This window comes from Myotis yumanensis, unplaced genomic scaffold, assembly GCF_028538775.1.
Source record: "Myotis yumanensis isolate MYYU_CA2020_CCGP unplaced genomic scaffold, mMyoYum1.0.hap1 SCAF_13, whole genome shotgun sequence".
In the NCBI taxonomy this organism is placed as follows: Eukaryota; Metazoa; Chordata; class Mammalia; order Chiroptera; family Vespertilionidae; genus Myotis; species Myotis yumanensis.
The window spans coordinates 19,402,907-19,425,526 of record NW_027223764.1 but is presented as its reverse complement, the minus strand read 5'-3'; the positions used below and the strand labels follow the sequence as shown (position 1 = coordinate 19,425,526).

The 22,620-nt window shown below is 45.1% G+C and overlaps 1 protein-coding gene across 1 annotated transcript; it reads right to left on the bottom strand.

Moving 5' to 3' along the window:
• Positions 1-10,474: 10,474 nt before the first annotated feature.
• On the bottom strand, positions 10,475-20,772 carry SLC25A28 (solute carrier family 25 member 28). The gene is made up of 4 exons (XM_070432543.1): positions 20,467-20,772; positions 13,808-14,036; positions 12,428-12,484; positions 10,475-11,322 (listed from the first exon to the last, which is right to left on the bottom strand). The coding sequence occupies exons 1-4, from the start codon at positions 20,755-20,757 to the stop codon at positions 10,805-10,807; spliced, it is 1,095 nt and encodes a 364-aa protein (XP_070288644.1). The 5' UTR covers positions 20,758-20,772; the 3' UTR covers positions 10,475-10,804.
• Between the last annotated feature and the right edge of the window lie 1,848 nt (positions 20,773-22,620).

The following is a 22,620-nucleotide window of genomic DNA, read 5'->3' as shown; positions in this document are numbered from 1 at the left end:
ACCGGTCAGGGCCAGAACTGTGATTTGAGTCAAAGTAGGAGAAGGGGGCAATGCTGGGTTAAGAGGGTGGCGTGGGAATGGGAGGGAACTGACCAGGAATGGATCCTGAGGCCTCTTGGTGCATGCAACCAACTGAGCCACACCAGTCAGGGCCTGTTTTGATGTCTTGTTCTCAGATGAAAAACCTGTCAAGCCATTAGCTTGATAAGAACAGATACAGCCGTAACCGGTTTGGCTCAGTGGATAGAGCATCGGCCTGTGGACTGAAAGGTCCCAGGTTCGATTCCGGTCAAGGGCATATACCTTGGTTGCAGGCACATCTCCAGTAGGGAGTGTGCAGGAAGCAGCTGATCGATGTTTCTCTCTCATCGATGTTTCTAACTCTCTATGCCTCTCCCTCCCTCTCTGTAAAAAATCAATAAAATATTAAAAAAAAAAAAAAAGAACAGATACAGTGTCTGATCCCCGCCTGAAGCTAAGAAGCAGCCCATTTGCTTCCCACCTAGACCTCGGCTATCTTCTAGCTCCTGCACATGGGGCCTCCCCCAATCCCTCCCTGGTGCCTTGTGTGGGGTTTGTACCTGACCCCCCTCCTCCATACCCAGCGCTTCATTGTACCTATCCCTGTGATTTGTGGAAAGCAGTCTGAGAAGCAGACGAGCCAGGTAGAAGTTAAAGCAGAGATCTCAGGATTTAGCCAAATACAACATATACCTTAAGTTCGTATGTTCCAAAGGTGTGACCAGCAAGAACCATCGTGGCTCGCAATTATCCATGGAATGTGTGGGTTATTAAATTTGAAACAAGCAGCTCATGGTCCTGGAAAATAGAGGATTTGAGGGGGGAAAGGGAAGAACACCTCAAACGGAAGAACTTGGTGCTTGCGAGGCTGTAGGTGGGTGGGGAGTGGATTCTGAGTAGCTGGCAAGAGTATGTGCTGGACAAGGCCTAGGAAAGTGCCCCCCGGGGATCTCCTCCTTGCTTGCTCTAATTCCAAACAACAGGCAGCGTTCTGTTTGCTCTCCCAAGACCCAATCCTGGCATGAAGAACTAATGGCGACCTTGAGGCCTCCCTGCCCTCTGTCCGCCTGTGTCTTGTGCAACCTGATGCCATGCAGATCGAATGTGTCGTCCACCTTCTGAAGCCCCCCTGAGCCAGGAGCGGGAGAAGGGGAGAGGGTGTATGTCTTATAAAGAAGATGGGAGGTGACTGGGAGGGCTGGTTCCCTTGTCCTCGCCTCTACTTCTGTTCCTTGGACACTGTCCAGGTGGCCCAGACTCAGCGGAGTGACCCTGAACCAGCTCAAGGTCTAACCTTTGGCAAGCCAGTGCCAGGAATTTGATGTGTTTGGCTGAAGTGGGCAGCAGATCTAGGTCAAAGCGGTGTTTTACACTGCAGGGCTCTGTTAACACTGTGCACATGAAGTCAGAGTGGCAGTAAGGAGTAAGGATGCCCAGACTAAGGGTTCAACGAGCTGGCTGAGGGCCCGTGACTGCGTGGCTGTTGGCAGTGCCTTACCCTTCCTCAGCATCTGATTTCTCATCGATAAAATGCAGATAATAATTCCTGCCACGCCTAACACACGGCATTTTTGTGAGACTCCCAGTTGAGCCGATTTACAACACGTGATATAAAGTGGTAGAAAGCACACGGCTCCCCATATGTTTCCCTCAGACAGTGGTTGTGGAGGTCACCCAAGTAGTTAACTCAATGACCAGCACATAATAGACACAGTACATTATTATAAGTAATTCTCATTGTTGCTTATAAGAATTCTAGATATGCAAGTGTGATCTTAGACCACAGAGCCATATAAAATGTAAATTCTTATTTTTATCTTTCATTTTGCTGCTAGTAGGATCACACGGCCATGGGTCCCAGCCCAAGCAGATTTCTCCATCCAGGTGACTTTAGCAACCCCGCTGCCATCCTCCTTGCATTTGGCAACTCCCCATTTCAGCCCTCTGCACAGTCTCTTCCTCAAACATCACTCCCATCGCACTGTCCCTCTTGAAGCACAATGTCTTTGATAGGCGTCGACCTCAGCACCCTCCAGTTTGGTCTTTGAAGCAGCCTCCCTGCTCCACTCTCCGAAGCGGTCATTTATCCTCCATAATGCTGCTATTCCTTGAGTCATCACTGACAGATGGAACACTCTGGTCTCTTCTCCCTTCTTCAGATTCAACTCTTCTTCAAAATCCATATCAACTCCTTCTTTTGGGAAACTTCCTCTGACTTCACCAGTCCACAGATCACCCAGCTGGTGTTGGCTCTGTTTGTATTCTCTGATTTTGCTTTTGCCTGAATGTGACTTTCTAAATGTTCTTTGTGCCATGGGCAGGGACCAGGTCTTCTGTTTCTTTGGATCCCTGACCAGCACTTAGTGGGATGTGCTGCACTTGGAGGCATTCTGCAGAGACTGTCCTTGACCATGAGGCCCTCGCCTCGTGATCTACATGCCTAGGCCCCTCCTTCACAGCAGAAGTTCCTTGAGGAAAGGTGCCGCCCTTCAATGAAATATCCTTGTCAGATGCCAGGGTGGGTCCCTACCTCTCGCCCCACCCAGGGAAAGCTTTCAGCTGGTGCCTGCAGAGGGCAAACCCTGCATGACTCACGGTTTCCCTACTCAGGTATAATGGTTCCAGTTCTCCAGTTAGTCAGAAACCTTGCAGCCAAAAGAAACCCATGCAAGGAGTACATTGGGGCTTTGGATCAGTGTTTCTGTAGCAAACTGAGATTTTTTTTTCTCCTCGTTCATTTTTCTGTGTCTATCTGTGGGTAAATGCCAGGATGTAACTCCCCCAGACACCTCTGGTTTGGTTCCAGGCCTCCCTGGGAGGCCCAGAATCTAAGACATCTGATGCCATGGTGTCATTGGTGGAGAGGCGCTTAGGAAGAAAGTGCAATCCTGAGCTTGCTGCGGTGTGCAGATTTGCTCCCAAGTTTCTCTTCTCTCCTTTGGTTTCTGTTCACGTGGCATTTGTGTGTGTGTTCGGCAGTGGAGCTATAAGATAGGTAAGATCCTGTCTGCCCTGGAGAGTCTCACCATCTGATGGAACTTCTAGTCACTGGTGGGAGGCCTCTATGAAGGCCCCTGAATTCCTGCTCTTCTCTCTCCCATAAACTTTGAAAGTTCAACACCAATTTGAGAATATTTTGAAAGTTATGGATTCTTTCCCTGGGAAAAAAAGAGCACATATATCCAATAGTCTGCATAAAACTCCAGGAAGTTTACAGACCCCATGAAGCCCATCCACAAACCCCCTAAGCCCTAGGTAAGGAACACTCCTGTTCTTAAAAAAAAAATCAACAAGGATGAGGAGAGGAGGGGGGAAAAAAGAACACCTAAAAATGGAATGCAAACAGAAACAAAAGCAACTAATTCTATTTCACATAAATAACATTACCACATTGAAGGGAGAGTAAGCAAACCAACAAATTAAAACTAATGAATATTGAATTCTAGTTAGAAAGAGTTTTTGCTACAGTGGTATGGTTTAGCAATCCTGAAATACTTTTTGTGTGCTGTTGAATTGAGCAAATACATAAATATACTGGGGATTATGGGAGCCAGTTCTTGCTGGTGGAGAAAAGAGTTATAAATATAAAGAAAGGGCTCTAGCCGGGTTGGCTCAGTGGATAGAGCTTTGGCCTGTGGACCAAAGGATCCTGGGTTCAATTCCAGTCAAGGGCATGTACCTCGGTTGCAGGTTCCTCCCCAGCCTGGGCCCTGTTTGGGGTGCCTGCAGGAGGCAACCAATCGATGTGTTTCTCTCAGATCGATGTTTCTCTCTGTCTTTCCCTCTAAAAATCAATGGAAAAATATCCTTGGGTGAGGATTTAAACAAAAAGGTACTTTCTCTAGAAAAAAAATAAATGTAAAGAAAGGGAAGACTAAAATGAATCTTGTATTGGATTGGAATGGAGGTATCTATAGGAGTTCCTGGGTGTGTGTGTGTGTGTGTGTGTGTGTGTGTAGATATAGACCTGAATTAAGATATACACACTTGCCGAAACCGGTTTGGCTCAGTGGATGGAGCGTCGGCCTGCGGACTGAGGGGTCCCGGGTTCGATTCTGGTCGGGGGCATGTGCCTGGGTTGCGGGCACATCCCCAGTGGGAGATGTGCAGGAGGCAGCTGATCAATGTTTCTAGCTCTCTATATCTCTCCCTTCCTCTCTGTAAAAGATCAATAAAATATATTTAAAAAAAAAAAAAAAAAAAAAGATATACACACTTATTTATATTTCTTAGTTCTGTTTGCTAACAGGCTTAGAAGTAGACACTTAGCCACACTGATCACACCTGGCATCCAGATCTTGGTTTCTAAATACTGTACTATTCTCCACTAAAAGGAACCAGGGCTCCTTGGAGAAATGGCTGCTTTTAGGGCTGAGAGAAGGAAAGTACAAAATGAGCCTAGAATATCCTGTTGTACCAGAAAGCAAGGAAGTGCTAAAAAGATAATGGTGATATGTCAAAAGAACAGAGGAATCAGAAGGGGCTCCTGTTGGTCAAATCTGGTACAATCTGTAACAATGGTTATATTACCATAGAGTAGTCATAGAATAAAATAAGAATCTATGCCCTCATACCAATGTAAAGAAAGAAAGAAAGAAAGAAGAGCTTTTCCTTATAGCAGATTTAATAAACTAGTAAATATAGAAGGAATAATGAAGTTAGAATATCATCATTGTGCAACTGTTATAGCAATAAATGATGTAGACAAGAATTATCAATAGAGGATTCCTATAGCCAGTCGGCCTGGGGGTCAAATCCCTCTAGTGTTAACTACAACAATTAAGGCTTGGCTAGAACAAGACTGCGCACAGAGACCACAAGGGGGTGCACCAAGAAAGCATAAAAGATGCGGAGACAAAAAAACATGACAGAAATGGAGGATATGGAGCTAAGAATCGCAATTTTGAGGGCTTGCCATAAATTTGTGCAGAGCCTCACGAAAACTAATGAGACCCTCGATGCTACAATAAAGAAATTAGAAAGTAAGCATACACGGACTGAAATAAAGAATATTATACCCAATAGCAGACCAGAGGAGTACAATAATCAAACCAAAGATTCGACAAAAAACACCCAATTGGAAAAGCAAAATGAAAAAAGAATCCGAAAGTGTGAAGATAGTGTAAGGAGCCTCTGGGACAGCTTTAAGCGGTCTAATATCAGAGTCATTGGAGTGCCAGAAGATGAGAGACAGCAAGATATTGAAAACCTATTTCAAGAAATAATGGTAGAAAACTTCCCCCACCTGGTGAAAGAAATGGACTTACAGGTCCAAGAAGCGCAGAGAACCCCAAACAAAAGGAATCCAAAGAGGACCACACCAAGACACATCATCATTAAAATGCCAAGAGCAAAAGACAAAGAGAAAATCTTAAAAGCAGCAAGAGAAAGAGGCTCAATTACCTACAAGGGAATACCCATACGACTGTCAGCTGATTTCTCAACAGAAACTTTGCAGGCCAGAAGGGAATGGCAAGAAATATTCAAAGTGCTGAATACCAAGAACCTACAACCAAGATTACTTTATCCAGCAAAGCTATCATTCAGAATTGAAGGTCAGATAAAGAGCTTCACAGATAAGGAAAAGCTAAAGGAGTTCATCACCGCCAAACCAGTATTATATGAAATGCTGAAAGGTATCCTTTAAGAAGAGGAAGAAGAAGAAAAAGGTAAAGATACAAATTATGAACAACAAACATGCATCTATCAACAAATGAATCTAAGAATCAAGTGAATAAATAACCTGATGTACAGAATGAACTGGTGATTATAATAGAATCAGGGACATAGAAAGGGAATAGACTGACTATTCTTGGGGGAAAAAGGGGTGTGGGAGATGCGGGAAGTGACTGGACAAAAATCATGCACCTATGGATGAACACAGTGGGTGGGGAGTGAGGGTGGAGGGTGGGGTGGGAGCTGGAAGGAGGGGAGTTATGGGGGGAAAAAAGAGGAACAAATGTAATAATCTGAACAATAAAGATTTAATTAAAAAAAAAAAAAAAAAAAAAAAAAAAAGAATTATCAATAGATGCCAAAACTTGGAAGTTTGATGAAGAATAGGATATTTATATAAACTGAAAGTTCCTCCTTACAAATTATTTATTAACTACAAAAGGAAAAAGTGAACACAACCATAAACAGCTGATCAAAACTAACAATACTGATAAAGAGACAAACTGACCTCATGTGCCACCTGATGTGATGTCCTGAGAAGGACTCAACATCATTTCTATGGTGCATCTACCCAAACTGCATAACCTGAATCTAATTATGAAGAACAGCAAGCAAAACAAATTGAAGGACATTCTACTAAACAACTGGCCTGTAATCTAAAAAATAAAATAAGTTCATGAAAGAAAAAGGAAGGCTGAGGACCTGATCTAGAATAAAGAGATGTAAGTGCAATGTGTGATCTGCACTGGATGCTGGATTATCAGGGAAAATAGCTATAAAATAGGACATTATTGGAACAGTTGGTGAAATTTGAATATGGATTGTGGATCAGATAATAATTTTGTATCAATGCTACATTTCCTGATTTTGATAATTGTGGGTATATAAGAAAAAGTTCTTAGAAAGTACACACTGAAGTATTTAGCAATAAAAAGGGCATAAGTAGTTCAGAAAAATGTGTGTGTGTGTGTGTGTGTGTGTGCGCGCGCGCGCACAGATATATATGAATAAAATGGTAAATCACCTGGGGCAAAATTTTAGCAATTAGAAAATAGCAATAAATGTTTTGGGGACATTTTTATAATCATGAAATTATATACAAATTAAAAGTAGAAAAATATTTGCACTAAATTGGAACTACCACACATTGCTGGCAGGAGTACAAATTGATATGAGCACTTGCAGAACTCTGGTAATATCTATTAAAGCTAAACATATACATCCCTAGGTCCCAGCAAGTCCACTCTTAATTTTTATTTTTTTTAAATATTTTTATTGATTTCAAGAGTAAGGGAGAGGGAGAGAGAGATAGAAACATTGATGATGAGAGAGAATCATTGATCGGCTGCCTCCTTTACACCCCACAGTGGGGATTGAGCCCGCAACCCGAAATCAAACTGTGACCTCCTGGTTCATAGGTCAACACTCACCCATTGAACCATACCAGCCATGCTGAACTGCTAAATTCATGGGTGGTCTTGAGCAGCAGAGGGCTCCCAAACATGGAGTGGGGGTGGGGAACTTCTCTGTCCAGCATGCTTTAGAGCAGTGGTTCTCAACCTGTGGGTCGCGACCCCTTTGGGGGTCAAACGACCCTTTCACAGGGGTCGCCTAAGACCATAGGAAAACACATTAACACAAAAACGATTACATATTGTTTTTGTGATTAATCACTATGCTTTAATTATGTTCAATTTGTAACAATGAAAATACATCCTGCATATCAGATATTTACATGACGATTCATAACAGTAGCAAAATTACAGTTATGAAGTAGCAACGAAAATAATTTTATGGTTGGGAGTCACCACAACATGAGGAACTGTATTAAAGGGTCGCGGCATTAGGAAGGTTGAGAACCACTGCTTTAGAGTGAGGTTAGGCTAAGCAGTAATGTGAAGCAAGATGACTTCTAAGAAATCATCCTACCTCTGACATTCCTGCTGGCCAGCCTCATCCCTTCCATCCTGTACCCTGCACCCTGGTCTCCAGTCGGGATCTCTTCAGCACCTGCCGAGAGGTGGCACCAAACTGTCTCCTCATTCTGACCGCGTCCACACCTGCCCTACCTACTCTCCTCTTAGTCATTCAGCAACGCTCTTGATAATACATTACTATAAAGGTGCAGCAAGGATTGACTGAATAAGCGTTTGTACCTTTTTACAATGGAACATTGTGTGGATATTCATATTGAGGTGATGGAAGAAAACTTAATAATGTGGAAAGACAGGCACCTATTATGAAGTTGGTTGCAATGTGATCTGCTTTTGGAAAATTTGAAAAAATGCATGAAAATACTAGATGTACTTGTAAACCAGGGGGGAAAAAAAAGAAAGAAAATACTAGATGCACCTCAAAATGTTGTCATATTCTTTGAGTAATGGGACTAGAGGTATTTTCTTGTTAAGTGTGATTTCTAAATTGTATAAAAATTAGCATTAATCAACTTTTATTGACTTTTATGAAAGATTTTTTTTCTACTGTTCAGCAAAGCCACCTCTTTTCTGTTACCTCTGACCTGCACTTATCTCATCTTTCTGTCCCTAAACTTCATTATTGGTTCTGTATAATCCAGTATGAAGCTATAATGTCTTGTATTATTACAAGATACTTTCATTCCTGTTTATCTTATCCCTTCAGTGAAGAAAAGTTTTCTCTGGTCAAATTGTGACTTATTTTTTCACTTTCCCCATCGCGTAGCACTCTGCAGCAAGTGGCCACTTGATTGTGACTTGGTCCTGGGTCCTCAAGGCTCCACATAACTCACAGCTCTCATGGGGATGGTGCGCTCCAGGGAAGTGAGGCTTACTTATTCCTGACCCAGGTGTCCAGTCTCTGCCATTCCGGACTGCTCAACCTATAGTCTGTTCTGCCTCTGTCTCCTCTAGTGACTGGGCTAATGCCCTGTCCAACATCCAAACTGACTGTTCTCCAGTAGCTAGAGCACAAGCAGGATTAGATGGTCACCTTTGCATTTTTTTCTCATTATTTGTGAACTGTATTAGAGCTCAGGGGGTTTTTAGTGACTACCATTCTTTGAGAAATTACCCCATATCCATTCTTGAAAAATGGGCCTTATTGCCATAGTGCCTACTGTGGTCCGGATCCTCTGCCAGGCAGTAGCTCTGCAAAGGTGACTGATTGCAGGGAAAGGTCCGGAGAGGCATCCCTTTGTTCTCATGCTTAGTCCGTGCTGGGAGGCAGCTGTTTTACTAGCCAGCCTTCTGAATTGACCTCCGCAATGCTTTTTGCTTCGTGAGTCAAACTCCAGAGACCACCGTTTAACACTATTAACATCTCTCTTTTCCATCGCTAAATCAGAAGGGTGACATAGTTTACTTAAACAAGGCTTAGAACAGGCGACCCTGCTGTTTTCTTGACAGTTTTATTTGAAATGCAGTCAGACATGATTCTCCATAGATACTTGAAGGGCTGTCAGGTAGAAGGAGGACAAGATTTGTTCTGTAACCAAATCCTATTGATTCTACAACCCTAACGTTGCTCCAGTTTTGCTCTTCCTCCATCTCCCTTGCCACGGTCCTGGTCCAGACCACCTTGCAGCCTTGCCTGGATGGCTGTGATAGCCTCCTGACCCGTCTGCCAGCCTGTCCAGTCTTGCTCCTCTAATCCTTTCTCAGAGAACCTCAATAATCTGTTTAAATTGTAAATCTGATCACACCACGCCTCTGCTTCAAATCCTGTAATGCTTCTGCATTGCCTTCAGGATAAACTCTAAACTCCTTAGTATGGCTTTTAAAACCCAGTCCCTGCTTAGCTCGCTAGCAGGACGCCTCCCAGATTGTCAGCTTTACAAAACCACGTGCACACCAAACCCCGAACACTTCTTATTCTCTTACCTCCAGATTTTGCTGAGAACATTTCCCCTCCCCTCTTCATGTAGTTAGCTTATTTGTCTCCCAGGTGTCACCCTGAGGTCACTTCCTCCAAAGGCCTACCCCCAGTCATAGCCTCTACGAGCTTTGCTTACCGATAAAATAGATACCTGCACTACCTACTTCTCAGATTTTGAGCAAGATGAGATCATGAATGTTAAATTACTTGTAAAAGCCTTAAAATGAAAGATACTATTTATCATCTAATCTGTGACCTGCCCCTTGCTAATTTTAGTTTTGCAACTGCATTAGAAAACAAAGTGCCACATGGGAAGCCTGACTGCTGCAGGCAGAGCTGAGAATGAGAACAGAGAGATCTACTTTTCCTGAGTCACACCACTGCCCTCAGGAAAAGACAACAGTGGGATCAAGAGCGCCTATTCAGTCTGGCCAGCGTGGCTCAGTGATTGAGCACAGACCTATGAACCAGGTCACAGTTTGATTCCTGGTCAAGGCACGTGCCCAGGTTGTGGGCTCGGCCCCCAGTGTGGGGGTGTGCAGGAGGCAGCCAATCAATGATTCTCTCTCATCATTGATGTTTCTATCGCTCACTCCCTCTCTGAAATCAATAAAAATATATTTTAAAAACAAAAAAGGAAATCCATTAAAGCTATATAAAATAAATAAATAAATAAAAGAGCGCCTATTTAGCTAAGCTCTGTCAAAGGCCCATTGTTCCTGCCATTAGGGAGATCCCTTGGAGCCTAATTACTAAAACAAGAGGAGTGGGACCCCAACGTTTTAAATCGCCATGAAAATCAGCAGAAACCAAACTATACACATATGCAATAGACCGTCCTTCTGGGCCCCTTCATTGATGCTTCAAGTCAAGAATAGTTGATGCATTTCACCTCCCCTTTGGCTAGAAAAACCCAATGAAACCATTTAACTTAAACGTTTTTTATTAGGAACCAGGGGATTGAGCTGCTTATCCCTCTCTAACAGTCGAGAGCAGGTCATCAGGCCCAGGATGGAGAGGTTGTCCACGTGCTGTGGTGTGCTTTGTTGCACTTGCTTAGGGCCTGGAAGGAAAGGTGGCGCATCGGAGGTTGGCAGTAACTGGTGTTAGCCAAAACACCAACAGCCTGGGGAGAGCCTTCTACTTTCCTTCCAACTCCACTCAAGGCTGGAGCATGCCAGGAGACAGAGAATGCGGCTGGAGTGAGTAGAGCACAGCAGTGTTGTCTGAACCCGCAACTTCATTCAGTGCTACTTCACTTGCCTGCCCTCCACTCTTCTTGCCGTTTAGTGATCAGGTATTTGAAGAACTCATACACAGACCATGCGATGGCTGTGGAGGGAATCTGGTAAATTACTCTCGCTTGCACCCCTCGGAAGTAGGCGGTCACACCACCTACTTGATATACCGTCCTGAAGGCACTAGCCATGCCTGTAATATGTCCTGTGAAGTTTGAGTTCAAAGCCAGGGATTCCTGGGTGTTGAGCAGTGTTTTGCAAACGTCCAGTGGGGTTGTGACAGCGGCAGCTACAGCTCCTGCACAGGCTCCGGAGACAACATGGGAGCTGGGGTTGTACCGTCTCTGGGGGTTAAAGTGCTCCTGCAGGAATTCATAGGTCATGAAGTGAATGGCTTGGAAGGGAACGTTCATGGTCAGCTGGGTGGTGTAGCTGCGGTAAAAGGCTCCGGCCCCTTCATTTTGCCACACTGCCCGTACACAGTCTGTCACCCGGTGGTAAGGTGAGTTGTACATCTGCATCCTTTGCTTGACCACTGGCAATGCCATCAACGAGAAGGAAGAAACGGCGACAACAACCAACCGGTGAGCAAGTGTCCAGATTCAGAGTCCCAGGGGAGCGGATCAGCCAATGGAATGGAGACAGAAAAAAATATGAGCGAGCTGTCAGCCTGGTAAGGTTTCCCTTCTTTGAGAGAAGGGGATCTGAGAGGGTTTGCAAAAAGCCCCAAAATAATGGACCCACTTTCAGCAGGATTTCTTTAAAACCAGCTAAATAACACCTAAGATAGAGGGTTTCCTTGAAATAAGTAATTACCTATCATTATATCATGATTATGTTACCTTTTTGTAACTCCCGAAACAAGAAATGACTTGGTGGCAGTGAACACAGTGCATCCTCAGGTACTACGAGCACCTAACTCTTACCACATGAGGATGGTTATACCTCCCACAGGAGAAGAGTACTACCAGAAAGAAAACAAAATTCCTAGCCAAGAGTGTGGCTTCAGTTTCCAAATATGTATCTTCTACTCCCTCAGGTAGACTACATGGTATGAGCTCTGTGGATCTTCACTTTAGTTTTGGCCCTTTGCACACCATGGCCTTGCCCAGACAGGCAAAGAACTGGAAGTTAAGGAACATGGCAATTATACTATCCCTTCATATTTGTTTGACTACCTCATCATCCAACTAAAATGCCAAGATCCAAGCCACAGTGCAGGGACTGAACTCTACAATTCACCCTTTCATTCCTATCTCAAAGATCTTTATTCCAACAAGGCAGTATTTTCAAATGTGAAAATCCATCTTGATCTCTTTGAAGTGAAATAATCTGCTAAGATTTCAGATGAGATCAATTACACTACAAAGGGGACTTCCAGGAAGGCCCAGAGACAGGCCAAGTAGAGCCATATCTTTTTCCAAGGAAGCCCTAAAGATGAATTAAATCTCAATGAATATGCTACCAGTCCAAGGGGCTCTTCCTAAATTCGGACATGGACGGAGCACCCTCTAGTGGTAAGACAAGGTAACATGGCAGGATTTCCCACCAAAACTCGGGTGTTTCTCAGCTTTCTTCTGCAAACCAGAAATAGATGCAGATGCAGGTGCCCACAAAGGGAAAATTTGAGAAATGATTACCTTCAGCTGGATTCATGGCTGCATCATGAAGTAATGTAGCTACACACCCGGCCGCACCTGCAAAGGAGAAAACAACTGCCACATGTAAGGTCTGGAGAGGGCGACTGATTCACTGAGGCTCAGAGTGAAGGGAAGTGGCTGTGCTAAACCACAGTGGGGTGAGGGAATGCTAAGAGCAAGTTCAAAAGATGGGAACCTACTGCTCCTAAATTCCTGTTCTGAGAAATGAAGATATTTGTTCCCACCAACTTAGTAAGGTCACCAATGTACTTTCCACATCTAGAATACTAAGGGCAGGAAGAATCAAAGAAAATGGCCCAGATTTTATCAATAAAGATTCCAAAAATAGGCCTGGCCAGGTAGCTCAGTTGGTTAGAGCATTGTCCTGATACGCCAAGGTTGGGTGCTCAATCCCCGATCAGGGCACATACAAGAACCAACCAATAAATGCATTAATAAGTGGAACATCAAATTGATTGTTCTCTCTCTCTCTCAAAAATCAATTTTTAAACTTTCTTTAAAAATTATGGTTCCAAGAATAAATTCACTTCATGCCCCAAATAGGAAGCAGATACACTGCTGCCAAGGAATGCCAGCACATCAACTGCCTCCAGAGTAGGGAGGACACGAGGGGCAGGTGCCAGATCGTCACCAAAGAATCTCACCTTCTATCCCGATGCCCCTATGCAGCCCAACCTGCCTCCAAATCTTAACATCTGTCCATCTACCTTTCTTCAAGTCCCGAACTACCATATTCCTCACCCTCTGCTCTCTACACTCATTTTGGTTTTTGGGCGATCCTCAATCTCCAGGCTGCTACTGGAGATTCCCTTACTTCCATAACTTCAACCCTCTGGTTTCTCCATACAGAAGTCCCTTGGCCCCACCCCCATTCACTTGTTGAGATCTTGTCATGTCCTCAATGACAAAAACTGCCACTAGTCAGTTGGGATCCTGAAAAGGTGAGGCGAAGAGCTGGGGCTCCATTAGTGTCTTCCTTGGGTGGCTGGGTCACCTCCGATCCTGCTGAGGAGCAGGACACCACCCGACTAGCAAGAATATACAACGGGGTAGTTCAGTGTGTGTCTCCACATTACCAGGGCATTAGCAGTTGATGCCAGGGAGATGATGAGAGGAAAGAGTCAAGCTGGTAGGTAAGGGAGGATATTATAACCCTTTGTTGAGGTGCCCCCAAAGGAGGGGTGGGGTCGAAGCGGCCGGTTGTCTGAGAACATCAGGTTTGGAAGTCCCTCCCCTATAATCTGGCCTACCCCAGCCCAAAGCTTCAGCTCCAAACCATGCTGAGACTGGAAAGCATTGATAGCAGCAAAGCCCAAAGAGTTGGGAAAATGGGGGAACCAGCACAGGAAGGCTCAATACCATTGGCAATATGGCTATTGCCCCCAGGATGGATTACATCACTCAATGTCTTTTTTAATTTTTCGTAGCAGGCAAAATAGAGGGCATGGGCAGGCCCTGCGCCTGTTGCTGTGACATTCAGCCCCCGCATGGGCCTCCACAGGCCCTCGGTTCTTATAATCCTCCAGAGAGCCTCCAACACATTGCGATAGCGGGCTGCTGGGTCGGGCTGTAGGCTCTGCATTCGGGTCTGAAATTACAGAAAGAAGAAGTGCAATGTCAGTAATGCCAAGTTCTCACTCAACCTCAACATTCAGGCTTTAGGCACTATGCAGACCTTCTTTGTGGCATCAAGCCAGTGGGCAGGAGTGATACCTGGCATCCAGTTTTGCTTGCTTCCAAATTTATATCTGATCTTTCTAACCCTTGGACCTTTCTTTTTCTACTCATTTATGACCCTAAGAACAGAATAACATTATTTTCCCCGAGAATATCACCCCTTGGTAAGTGTCCTGGAACTCCAAAGTGATTCACAGCCCCAGCAACAAATATCAAGCCTGTGTTTCAGATGTTTTTGCGCCTTAATAACTCAGGCTAAGAACTCTACAAATGGATTCTAAAGTCAAGTATTTATTGTCTACACATACTGATGCATTTCTGAAGATTGATCGTAGGCCTCCTTCCTGACCAAATACTACACTGACTAATGAGATGATGATGGCTCATCTTTTGATAAAACTGAGATTTGATAACCTGACTTTTTCACAGTGTTTGGCATTGGCAGCTGGGACTGTAAGATCAAATCTCGGCAAAAGTAGCATTCCTAATAGATACTGCTCTAATTTCCTGGGAAGAAAGTTTACCCTGAAACTATGAAGTTGGAAATCAACCTAGTCTCTAAAATTGAAGAGGCTTTCAAAATTCTCATCTAAATTGACCAAATCCCCAAACTGGCATCAGTGAATAAAATCAGTCTCCGTCAAATATAATCTTTGGAACCTCCAGAGGATTCAAAGACTGCAATGAAAGTTTATGGTAGATACATTTTTTCTTTTAACTTCTGTTACATGTAATACCATGGACGAATCCAACAAGCATAATATTAAATGAAGTAAGTCAGACACAAGAGTGTATATTGTATGATTCCATTTACCAGTATATGAGTCTGTCAATGTACCAGTAAAAAAATGTCCAAGCTTGTAGAGAATTTTTAAAGAGGTTATTTGAGCCAAACTGACAACATATGCCAGGGAAGGGAGCAAGATCTCAAATGTTCCCAGTAGTCACTTTGTATGATATTCCTTGGCAAAGTTTTATTAAAATTTGGAAAATAAATCTTATTTGAAACACTTCCCAAAAGAGGAAGTTTCTCTGAAGGTTGTGTCTCTCAATGAAGATCTCTTGTCTATTAATCCATTTCAAGATTAAGATGGCACAGGGACTCATGGAATATAAAATCAGTATCTAGTGCCTGGAACACAGTAGGCACCCAAAATGTGTTTGTTGAACGAATAAGTGAAAGACTTAATGAATCTTAGCTGTGTCTGCACCAGTTCAAAAATGTAGCAAATCAGCCACTAGTGAGCCAGTAGGGATAACTAAAGCCCAAGTACAGTTTAAATTCCTACTTCAATCTAATCACTGATTGAATCGGCATTTAAAAGCTTGAACCTTCCTGTTGGCCATTTGGAACCCAAGAGTAATGCCTTTCTCAAGAGCATGGGAGAAAAGAAACTAACTGAATTAACAGAATCCAGATTAACAGATCCTAGTTAGCCACGAGCAATCCACATTCCTCTATTTTCCTGCCTGCTACCAACAAAGAACTGGAAGCTTGAAAGCTTAATTACTGTAAGTTCAATAAAAAATACACAGTATAACAACACATTTGTTTCCACTTCTCAAAAAAAAAAAAGGAACTCTAATCCAATATAGGGTGTGCTTACTGATCTTTCACATCACCCAGGGGCATAAAACCCATCAGATGAATTATTCAGAGAGACTATACATCTTTGTTGGCTATGGCTACTAATAGATAAATTGGGCCCAGTGGCTTAACAATTATGTGTTTCCATATATTTGTTTGAAACTGATCTTGTAGAGGGAGAATGTTCAGAAATTGTACTGCTTTACTGGAGTCAATAGCATATTTAGGTAACCAGTCTACTTTTTAAAAAATATATTTGTATTGATTTCAGAGGAAGGGAGAGATAAGAAACATTAATGATAATGAGAGAATCGATTGGCTATCTCCTGTACACCCGCACTGGGGATCAAGCCTGCAACCCAGGCATGTGCCCTGACCAGGAATTGAACCATGACCTCCTGGTTCATAGGTCAATGCTCAACCACCAAGCCATACTGGCTGGCCTAGGCAACCAGTTTTGAAAGATCTGGCCTCAGAGGTAAGACCTTTGAAACCTGGAGGTAAGCTACTCTGAATATTTTACACACATCTAAACCTAACTCACAATTCTAATTCAATGAAAGTAAGCCCTTATAAAGAGGACCCAGGCATAAGTTTGCCAATTATAAAAATGAATATATTTTTCCCAAATGTGTGGGCCAATAAATCTCAATTTTGGAAAAAGATGAACTCTCTAAAAATTAATAGCCTTCAATATAAAAATCCCGGCTTTGAAGAAAAGCCAAACAAACTATTAGGGAGATCAGTGGTTTGGTAAGACAAGCCACATTTGAGTCAGAAAGCCTGAGTTTAAGCCCCAGCTTAGCTAAATGTGTGGTCTTGGGTATGTCAACCTTTCTGAGCTTCAATATTAAACATAATACTGCATAGTCTATAGCAGAAGATTAAGAATGGCTGGCTCATAGAGCTGTTGTGAGGATTCAAAGATTTAAGGCATGTAAAAGCCATTGGTAATTTATAAGGTATTAGAAATAGGCTTTTTATTGTATTCAAATATGGTTCTCAGAAATATTAGTTCATATCTTAGAATTTACAGATTATGGCAGTGTTGTAAATTGTATGTCATTCCACAAATATGCATGGACAACTAACTGGTCCTTAACCACTAATAAATCAAGTTTAATTTAGTTTTTTGTTTTTTGTTTCATTTTAAAGCTTCTCTGTGCCCTGGCTGATGTGGCTCAGTTGGTTGGAGTGTCATGCCATATGCTGAAAGGTCTTGGGTTTGATTCCCAGTCAGGGCACAGATCTAGGTTACAAATTTGACCCCCAGCCTGTCCCCAGTCAGGGAGCATGTGGAAGGCAACTGATCAATATTTCTCTTTCACATTGATGTTTTTTTCTTTTTCTCTCTCCTCTTCCCTCCCTCCCTCCCTCCTTTCCCCCCATCTCTAAAAATCAATGAAAATGTCCTCGGGTGAGAATTAGTTTCTCTGTAGCTATAATTATATGTCCAGCTTTTAATCCGTAGGCCATGTTTAGGAACCAGCACTACTGTGAAATTCTGTGCTTTACTTGGTTCTGGAAATCTGTTTTTGAGATGCTGTATGGAAGGCTTGGGAGTCACACTGGGTTCAAATCATGACTGTACCACTTAAATTATATGACCTTGAACAAGTTACTTGCCTCCTTTTCTTCATCTGTAAAATATTGAAAATGGTGTCTACTTCATGAAGTTGTTTCAATGATTACATAAATAAATGAATATAAGGCATGTCAGATAGTGCTTGGCAAGTAAGAACAGTTGCCATTTATTGAATATTTATTGTTATTATTAGATGCAAGAAAATCAAATACGCCAATGTTTCCATTTCTTAATCTTTCATCAAATGTGTATAGATATCCATTTACATCTGGAGTTTAGAAAAATGCCCCTCTAACTTATGGGAGTAGATTATTTGCTTCACTATTACAGAGCCAAAAAGTGGCACCTTGGTGACTGGTGGGTACTTTGCCAGATGGTTTTGAGAAGAGTTCTGTCTGCTTTGAGTTGCAGAGCCTATCCCTATAGATAAAGCCTGGTACTTGCCTCCCAGAAAAGGAAAACTGGGATTTATTTGGGTTCTCAAACTACCCTATGACTATGGAAATGTTGGCTGAATAATTACGGCCTAGCAAGGCTATGCTGACTTCCCATGGTCCCTCCCAAGGACATTTTAAGGTGACTTGACCCAGATAAGTGGCTGGGGGTACACAGGGCTGCACGGCAAGAAGCAATGTCAGCTTTCATGTGCTAATGCTGTGGTTGCATAGAGGCTCCAACACAGATGACTGCCTCCAGCCTTAGGGTACAGTTGGGCAGCTCTTCTTCACTACCACTCACTTATGGTAAAGAGGAAGAAGAGCTGCCAGGGGCAAGTGAACTGTGAAGCCTTTTCTGAAGGAAGAGGTTTGAATTTTACTTTCATGTCTGCACAAGTCTTTAACATACGTCCTGACACCAAATCCTACTGATCTCACCTAGTTCTTCCCTCTAGTCATTTAAGTCCCAGCATTAATGACAAATGAAAATGATTCTTCTAAAGTAGTTTTTGTGTTTTTGAAGACTCTTTAGCATTTTTCTTCCAGATTAAAAAATTATTTCTTTTAATGTAGGGCAATGAGGCATGACTATAATGTTGTATGACTAAGTGAAAAAAAAAATTCTAAAGCTTATGTAAATGAGTAAGAACTGTTCTTCAAAAATAACTGTAGTTACCTTGGAAGGCTAGAAGTGACTCCTGGCAATGCTGTGGTTATGCAAAACATTTTTGGCACTCTTCTTCAGAAGGGGTTCCCTCAATGGATTTCTCAGTCTAGGAGTTCATAGGTCTCCTAGCTTTTTGGTCCCACTTTATTTTTGACCCTAATCAGCATTACACATTTTGACCTCCCACCTTATCTGACATACTTGATTCTGAATGGTCTCAGTTACTAAAAATTCAATTCCATTTTGTCACAGGACAAAGATTTGCCCCATTAGATTTGCCTGCTCCAAATATTCTAGAGGCATTTCTAACAGAGGAATTTGTAAAATGTTTACAACAACAATAGCATTATGTAAATACATGGAGTAAGTAGTTACAGTATTTCTAAGTTAGTTACATTGCATTGTATCTTTCAAGTCATTAAATAATTTTCATTGCATTCCTTGATCTAGTTTTCATTTGATACCTAGCCTGAAACAGAGCACCCTAGACCCTGCTCTTCACTCACAGTCTAAGTATAGTGACGTTATTTTGCAGTTAGATCATATTAACTTTTGGATATACAGCACTGACAATTCAGTCATTCAGCCTAGCCTCTATTACATAAATGTCTGAATCTTTTTCATTTGTAGTTATCCAATTTACATTTCAATATTGTTAGAGCATTAACCATCTTCTTACTCCTCTCTGGTGGATTTTACTGTTTATTCCTATTCCTCCCCCATTGACAAGGGCATTTAAAATCCTAATGTCCACTTTAGCCAAGGGCATTCACCCTTTCAATGGGTACGGCCCCTGTTAGGAGTTACCTTTGCAATGTACTAGAATCCTACTACCAACTCGGTGTCATTTACAAAGCTTACTAAGCCCTTTCCCCATTTCCGCATCCACATTACTAATGAAAACATGAAACGGCACTGGAACCAGGGAAAAGCAGAAGAGACAGACTGCATTTCTCAAACTGATACCCTCCTTTCGAATATATAACCTTTTCCTTATCTGAGGCAAAAGCATGCATCAAAGAGCTGACAGGATATTGTTTGACTATACCCTTAACATGGACAGGGAGGCACCCGTCTCTGTCATATTTATTTCAAGAGACGCCCCTCAAGTTTACTTCTCAATTTAGTTGTTTTTTTTTTAGTGGCTGGTACCTTAGCTCATGCACAATAACTAACGAATAACCCGTTTCCCCTCTTCGCCCAGCTTTCTTCAGAAGGACCTGACTTCTGTATCCACTAATCAGCCTGCGTAATTTCACCCAAATCACGCCCTCGAATTGAGCCCATATAATCTTCTTCACACTTACATCCTACATCCTCTTTCTGATACCGTAATGCTTCCCTCCTAGGCCACTTTCCCCCTTTGGTCAACTCCAGATGGCTCAAGAAATACGCCGTCAGCTCCATCTCTCAGTTGGGAGCTGATGTGCTCCCTGCACATAGGACACAATCCTGATCCCAGCGCAGTCTTCATGTTCAGGAAATAGGTGGGGTGTCGCGCTTGCTGCACAGAGAAACCGAAACCTCTTTCCCACGTTACTTCCAGTCTGGCACTCTGCACAATAATTCCCAATCGCTCCTCGGTTACATGGATTAAGTAAACCTTTTATCTAGCTGAGAGGCCCCAGATTCTGATCCCTGCCCCGTCACTTTTGGGGGGAGACACAGCAAGGAGCTTGTAAAAGCGTTTGACCTCCCCAGCCGCTAAGGGTCTGATGGCTTCCCCTTAATCAAGTCAGGAGCACTTAGCTGTTCTCATCCCCTCCCACCCTATTCCTGCTACATCCCAGCTGAGATCCAGGCTTGGGCTGACGGGTTTTCGTTCCAGCGTCCCGAGTCCCGAGTCAGATCTCACTGCCGGGTACCAATGGGTCCTGGTTCCTGGCTGGGGTCAACTCCCAGCCGGGACCTTGCTTGCATGGAGCATCGGACGAATTGTGTGCTGGTGGCAGAGCCAGGAAAGAACTCATGTCGGCTGCGGGTCTGGGCCTGGATCCCGGCTCCGGACTGGACCCCGGGGGCGGGTCAGCCCTAGGTCGGGTTCGGAGCCGGTCCGAGTCTCACCTTGACGCAGTCGATAGGGTACATCACGCAGTGCTCCAGAATCCCTGCCACGGCGCCCGCCACCATGTGCGTAGTGACAGTGGCTCCAGCCGGCAGCGCCTCGTAGTCCGGGCCGGAGTCCGGATCCTGCCGCACCGGGGGCCTGCAGGCCCCGGCCTCCCCGCCGCCGGCCCCCCGGCCCACGCCCCGCTGCAACCACCCGTCCAGCAGCGCCGACTCCCCGGGGCTCCGCCCCGGCGCAGCCGCCGGCCCCCCCGCCACACCGCCAGCACCCCTCCCCTCTAGCTCCATCCACCCGGGGCAGCCACGGCGCCCACCCTCGCCGCCGCTGCCGCCGCCGCCGCCGCCGCCCCCCGGCCCCGTTGCGTCGGCCTCAGGCGCGGCCCAGCGAGCCCCTGTCCTCCCGCTCCCGCGTAGCCCCGTGGACACGCCCCCCACCCGTCATTGGTGCGGCGGCCAAACTAGCCCAGCCCCTTTGGTTACGTAGAAAACTATACCTGCGGTATTGGTGCAGGGGCCTGTCATTCTTCCGTCCGCAGGCGTGGCTCCCACCCCTTTCCCTTTGATCTTTGAAGCTTCTTGTTTATTGGCCGCTGATTGGCCGACATGTGAAACTTAAGGCTGAACTTTGAGAAGCTCAACCACCCTTGATACTTGGCCGCACCACGTCGGGATCCGATTGGCTACATGAAAGAGAGCGAAGCGCCCGGGGACCCTAGAGGCCGGGTTTCTGCCTGGGACCGGCGCCCGCGGGGCTCTCGGCGCCGCGGGTCGGATCGCCTTGGGGAGCGGTGCCAGGCCTCAAGGTCAAACCGCTGACTGCGACCGTTACGACCCGCGCTCGAGCGCCCGCCCCAAATCCCGAGCCCCGCGGGTGCCCAAGGCCGAGAGCTCTGTTCCCGCGGGATCTCCGATTCGCGAGGCGGAGCCGGCCAGAGCCGGGCATCCGCTGGCAGGGCTCGCGGGTCTGTTCGGGAACCTATTGCGACATGCGGGCGGCGGCCCTTTCGACTCCGGTCGGGTCTGGACTGCCGGCCCTGCTGGCCGCGCGCGCGCGAGCAGACTCCCGAGGGCACGGCGCTCCGCAGGCCCCACCCCGCACCCCGCGCCGAGTTTGCACCCGAAGTAGCCCAGCAAACCCCACCGTCGTTGAATGAATGAGTTCCCCGGGTGCCCGCTGGCAAGGGGCCCAGCGCCCGGCGAAGAACTGGAGGCCGGGAAGAGAGATGTCGAAACAGGGCGGGACGATTTCGAAATGTCAGCAGGTGGAGAGGCTGGACTGGAAGCAGCAGCTCTCACACAGCGGAGAAAGGACAGCAACCGTGGGAAGCTCGGCCGCACGGCTGGCTGCCGAGCCGACGCCCTGATGTGACCTCCACCTGGTGTGACTCCTCCGCCTGGCGATGCTGGTCTCTTGTGAAAAGACCGCTCCCTCCCAGGCGGGTCGGCTGGAGTCCGAGGGGCGATCACTGGCTAAAGAACGGGGCCGGCCAGCCCAGCCTCAGCACCACCTCCCGGGCCTTAACTGCACCGAACCTACAGGCTCGGTTGGTAACACAGGCGTTTCCCCACTCCACCCTCCCGGCATCGGCAGTCTCCTGTCGCAAGCTTCCACACCTGCTTCCCTGGGCTGATGATGCAACTGTGAACTTTTCAATCTGATGATAGCTTTTCTTAGATAAGGAAGGGGTTTTCCTTTTTCTCTCTAACACTTAACCCTTCTCTGGGCCTCCGGGTTTTTGTTTTGTTTAAAAAATTTTTTTTAACTCATCTATTATCTTCCTCTTAAGCAGTGGTTATTAACTTTTGAGTCTCGACCTTTGGGCAATAATGAAGCTACAAATCCTCCTCTCCCCACCCGCCTCTCCCTCCCCCCAAACATCTTCCACCTGTCAGGCGCGCGCAAAATTTTGCTTGTAACTTGAGTTTGCAGATTCTCTGAAAGTGACTTGTGGACCCCCTAAGGGTCCCTTAATCTCCCATTCCCTTTTCCCTCTCCTTTGCCACAGGAATGTACCGCCCTAACTTCTAAGAGACCCCGTGAGATTTGCGACCAGGAGAACAATGGGCAGTGACAGCTCATCCGAGCTAACCCCTTGAACCTGTCTCCAAGGCCCCCTTTTTTCTGACTTGTCAGTGAGCCAAGCAGCCCAG

Excerpts from the sequence above, each read along its gene's own strand:
- SLC25A28 (XM_070432543.1), bottom strand. The coding sequence starts at position 20,757 with ATGGAGCTAGAGGGGAGGGGTGCTGGCGGTGTGGCGGGGGGGCCGGCG. Across the intron at positions 14,037-20,466 it reads ACCCTATCGACTGCGTCAAG|ACCCGAATGCAGAGCCTACA; the intron begins GTGAGACTCGGA and ends CTGTAATTTCAG. Across the intron at positions 12,485-13,807 it reads CAATAGCCATATTGCCAATG|GTGCGGCCGGGTGTGTAGCT; the intron begins GTATTGAGCCTT and ends TCTCCTTTGCAG.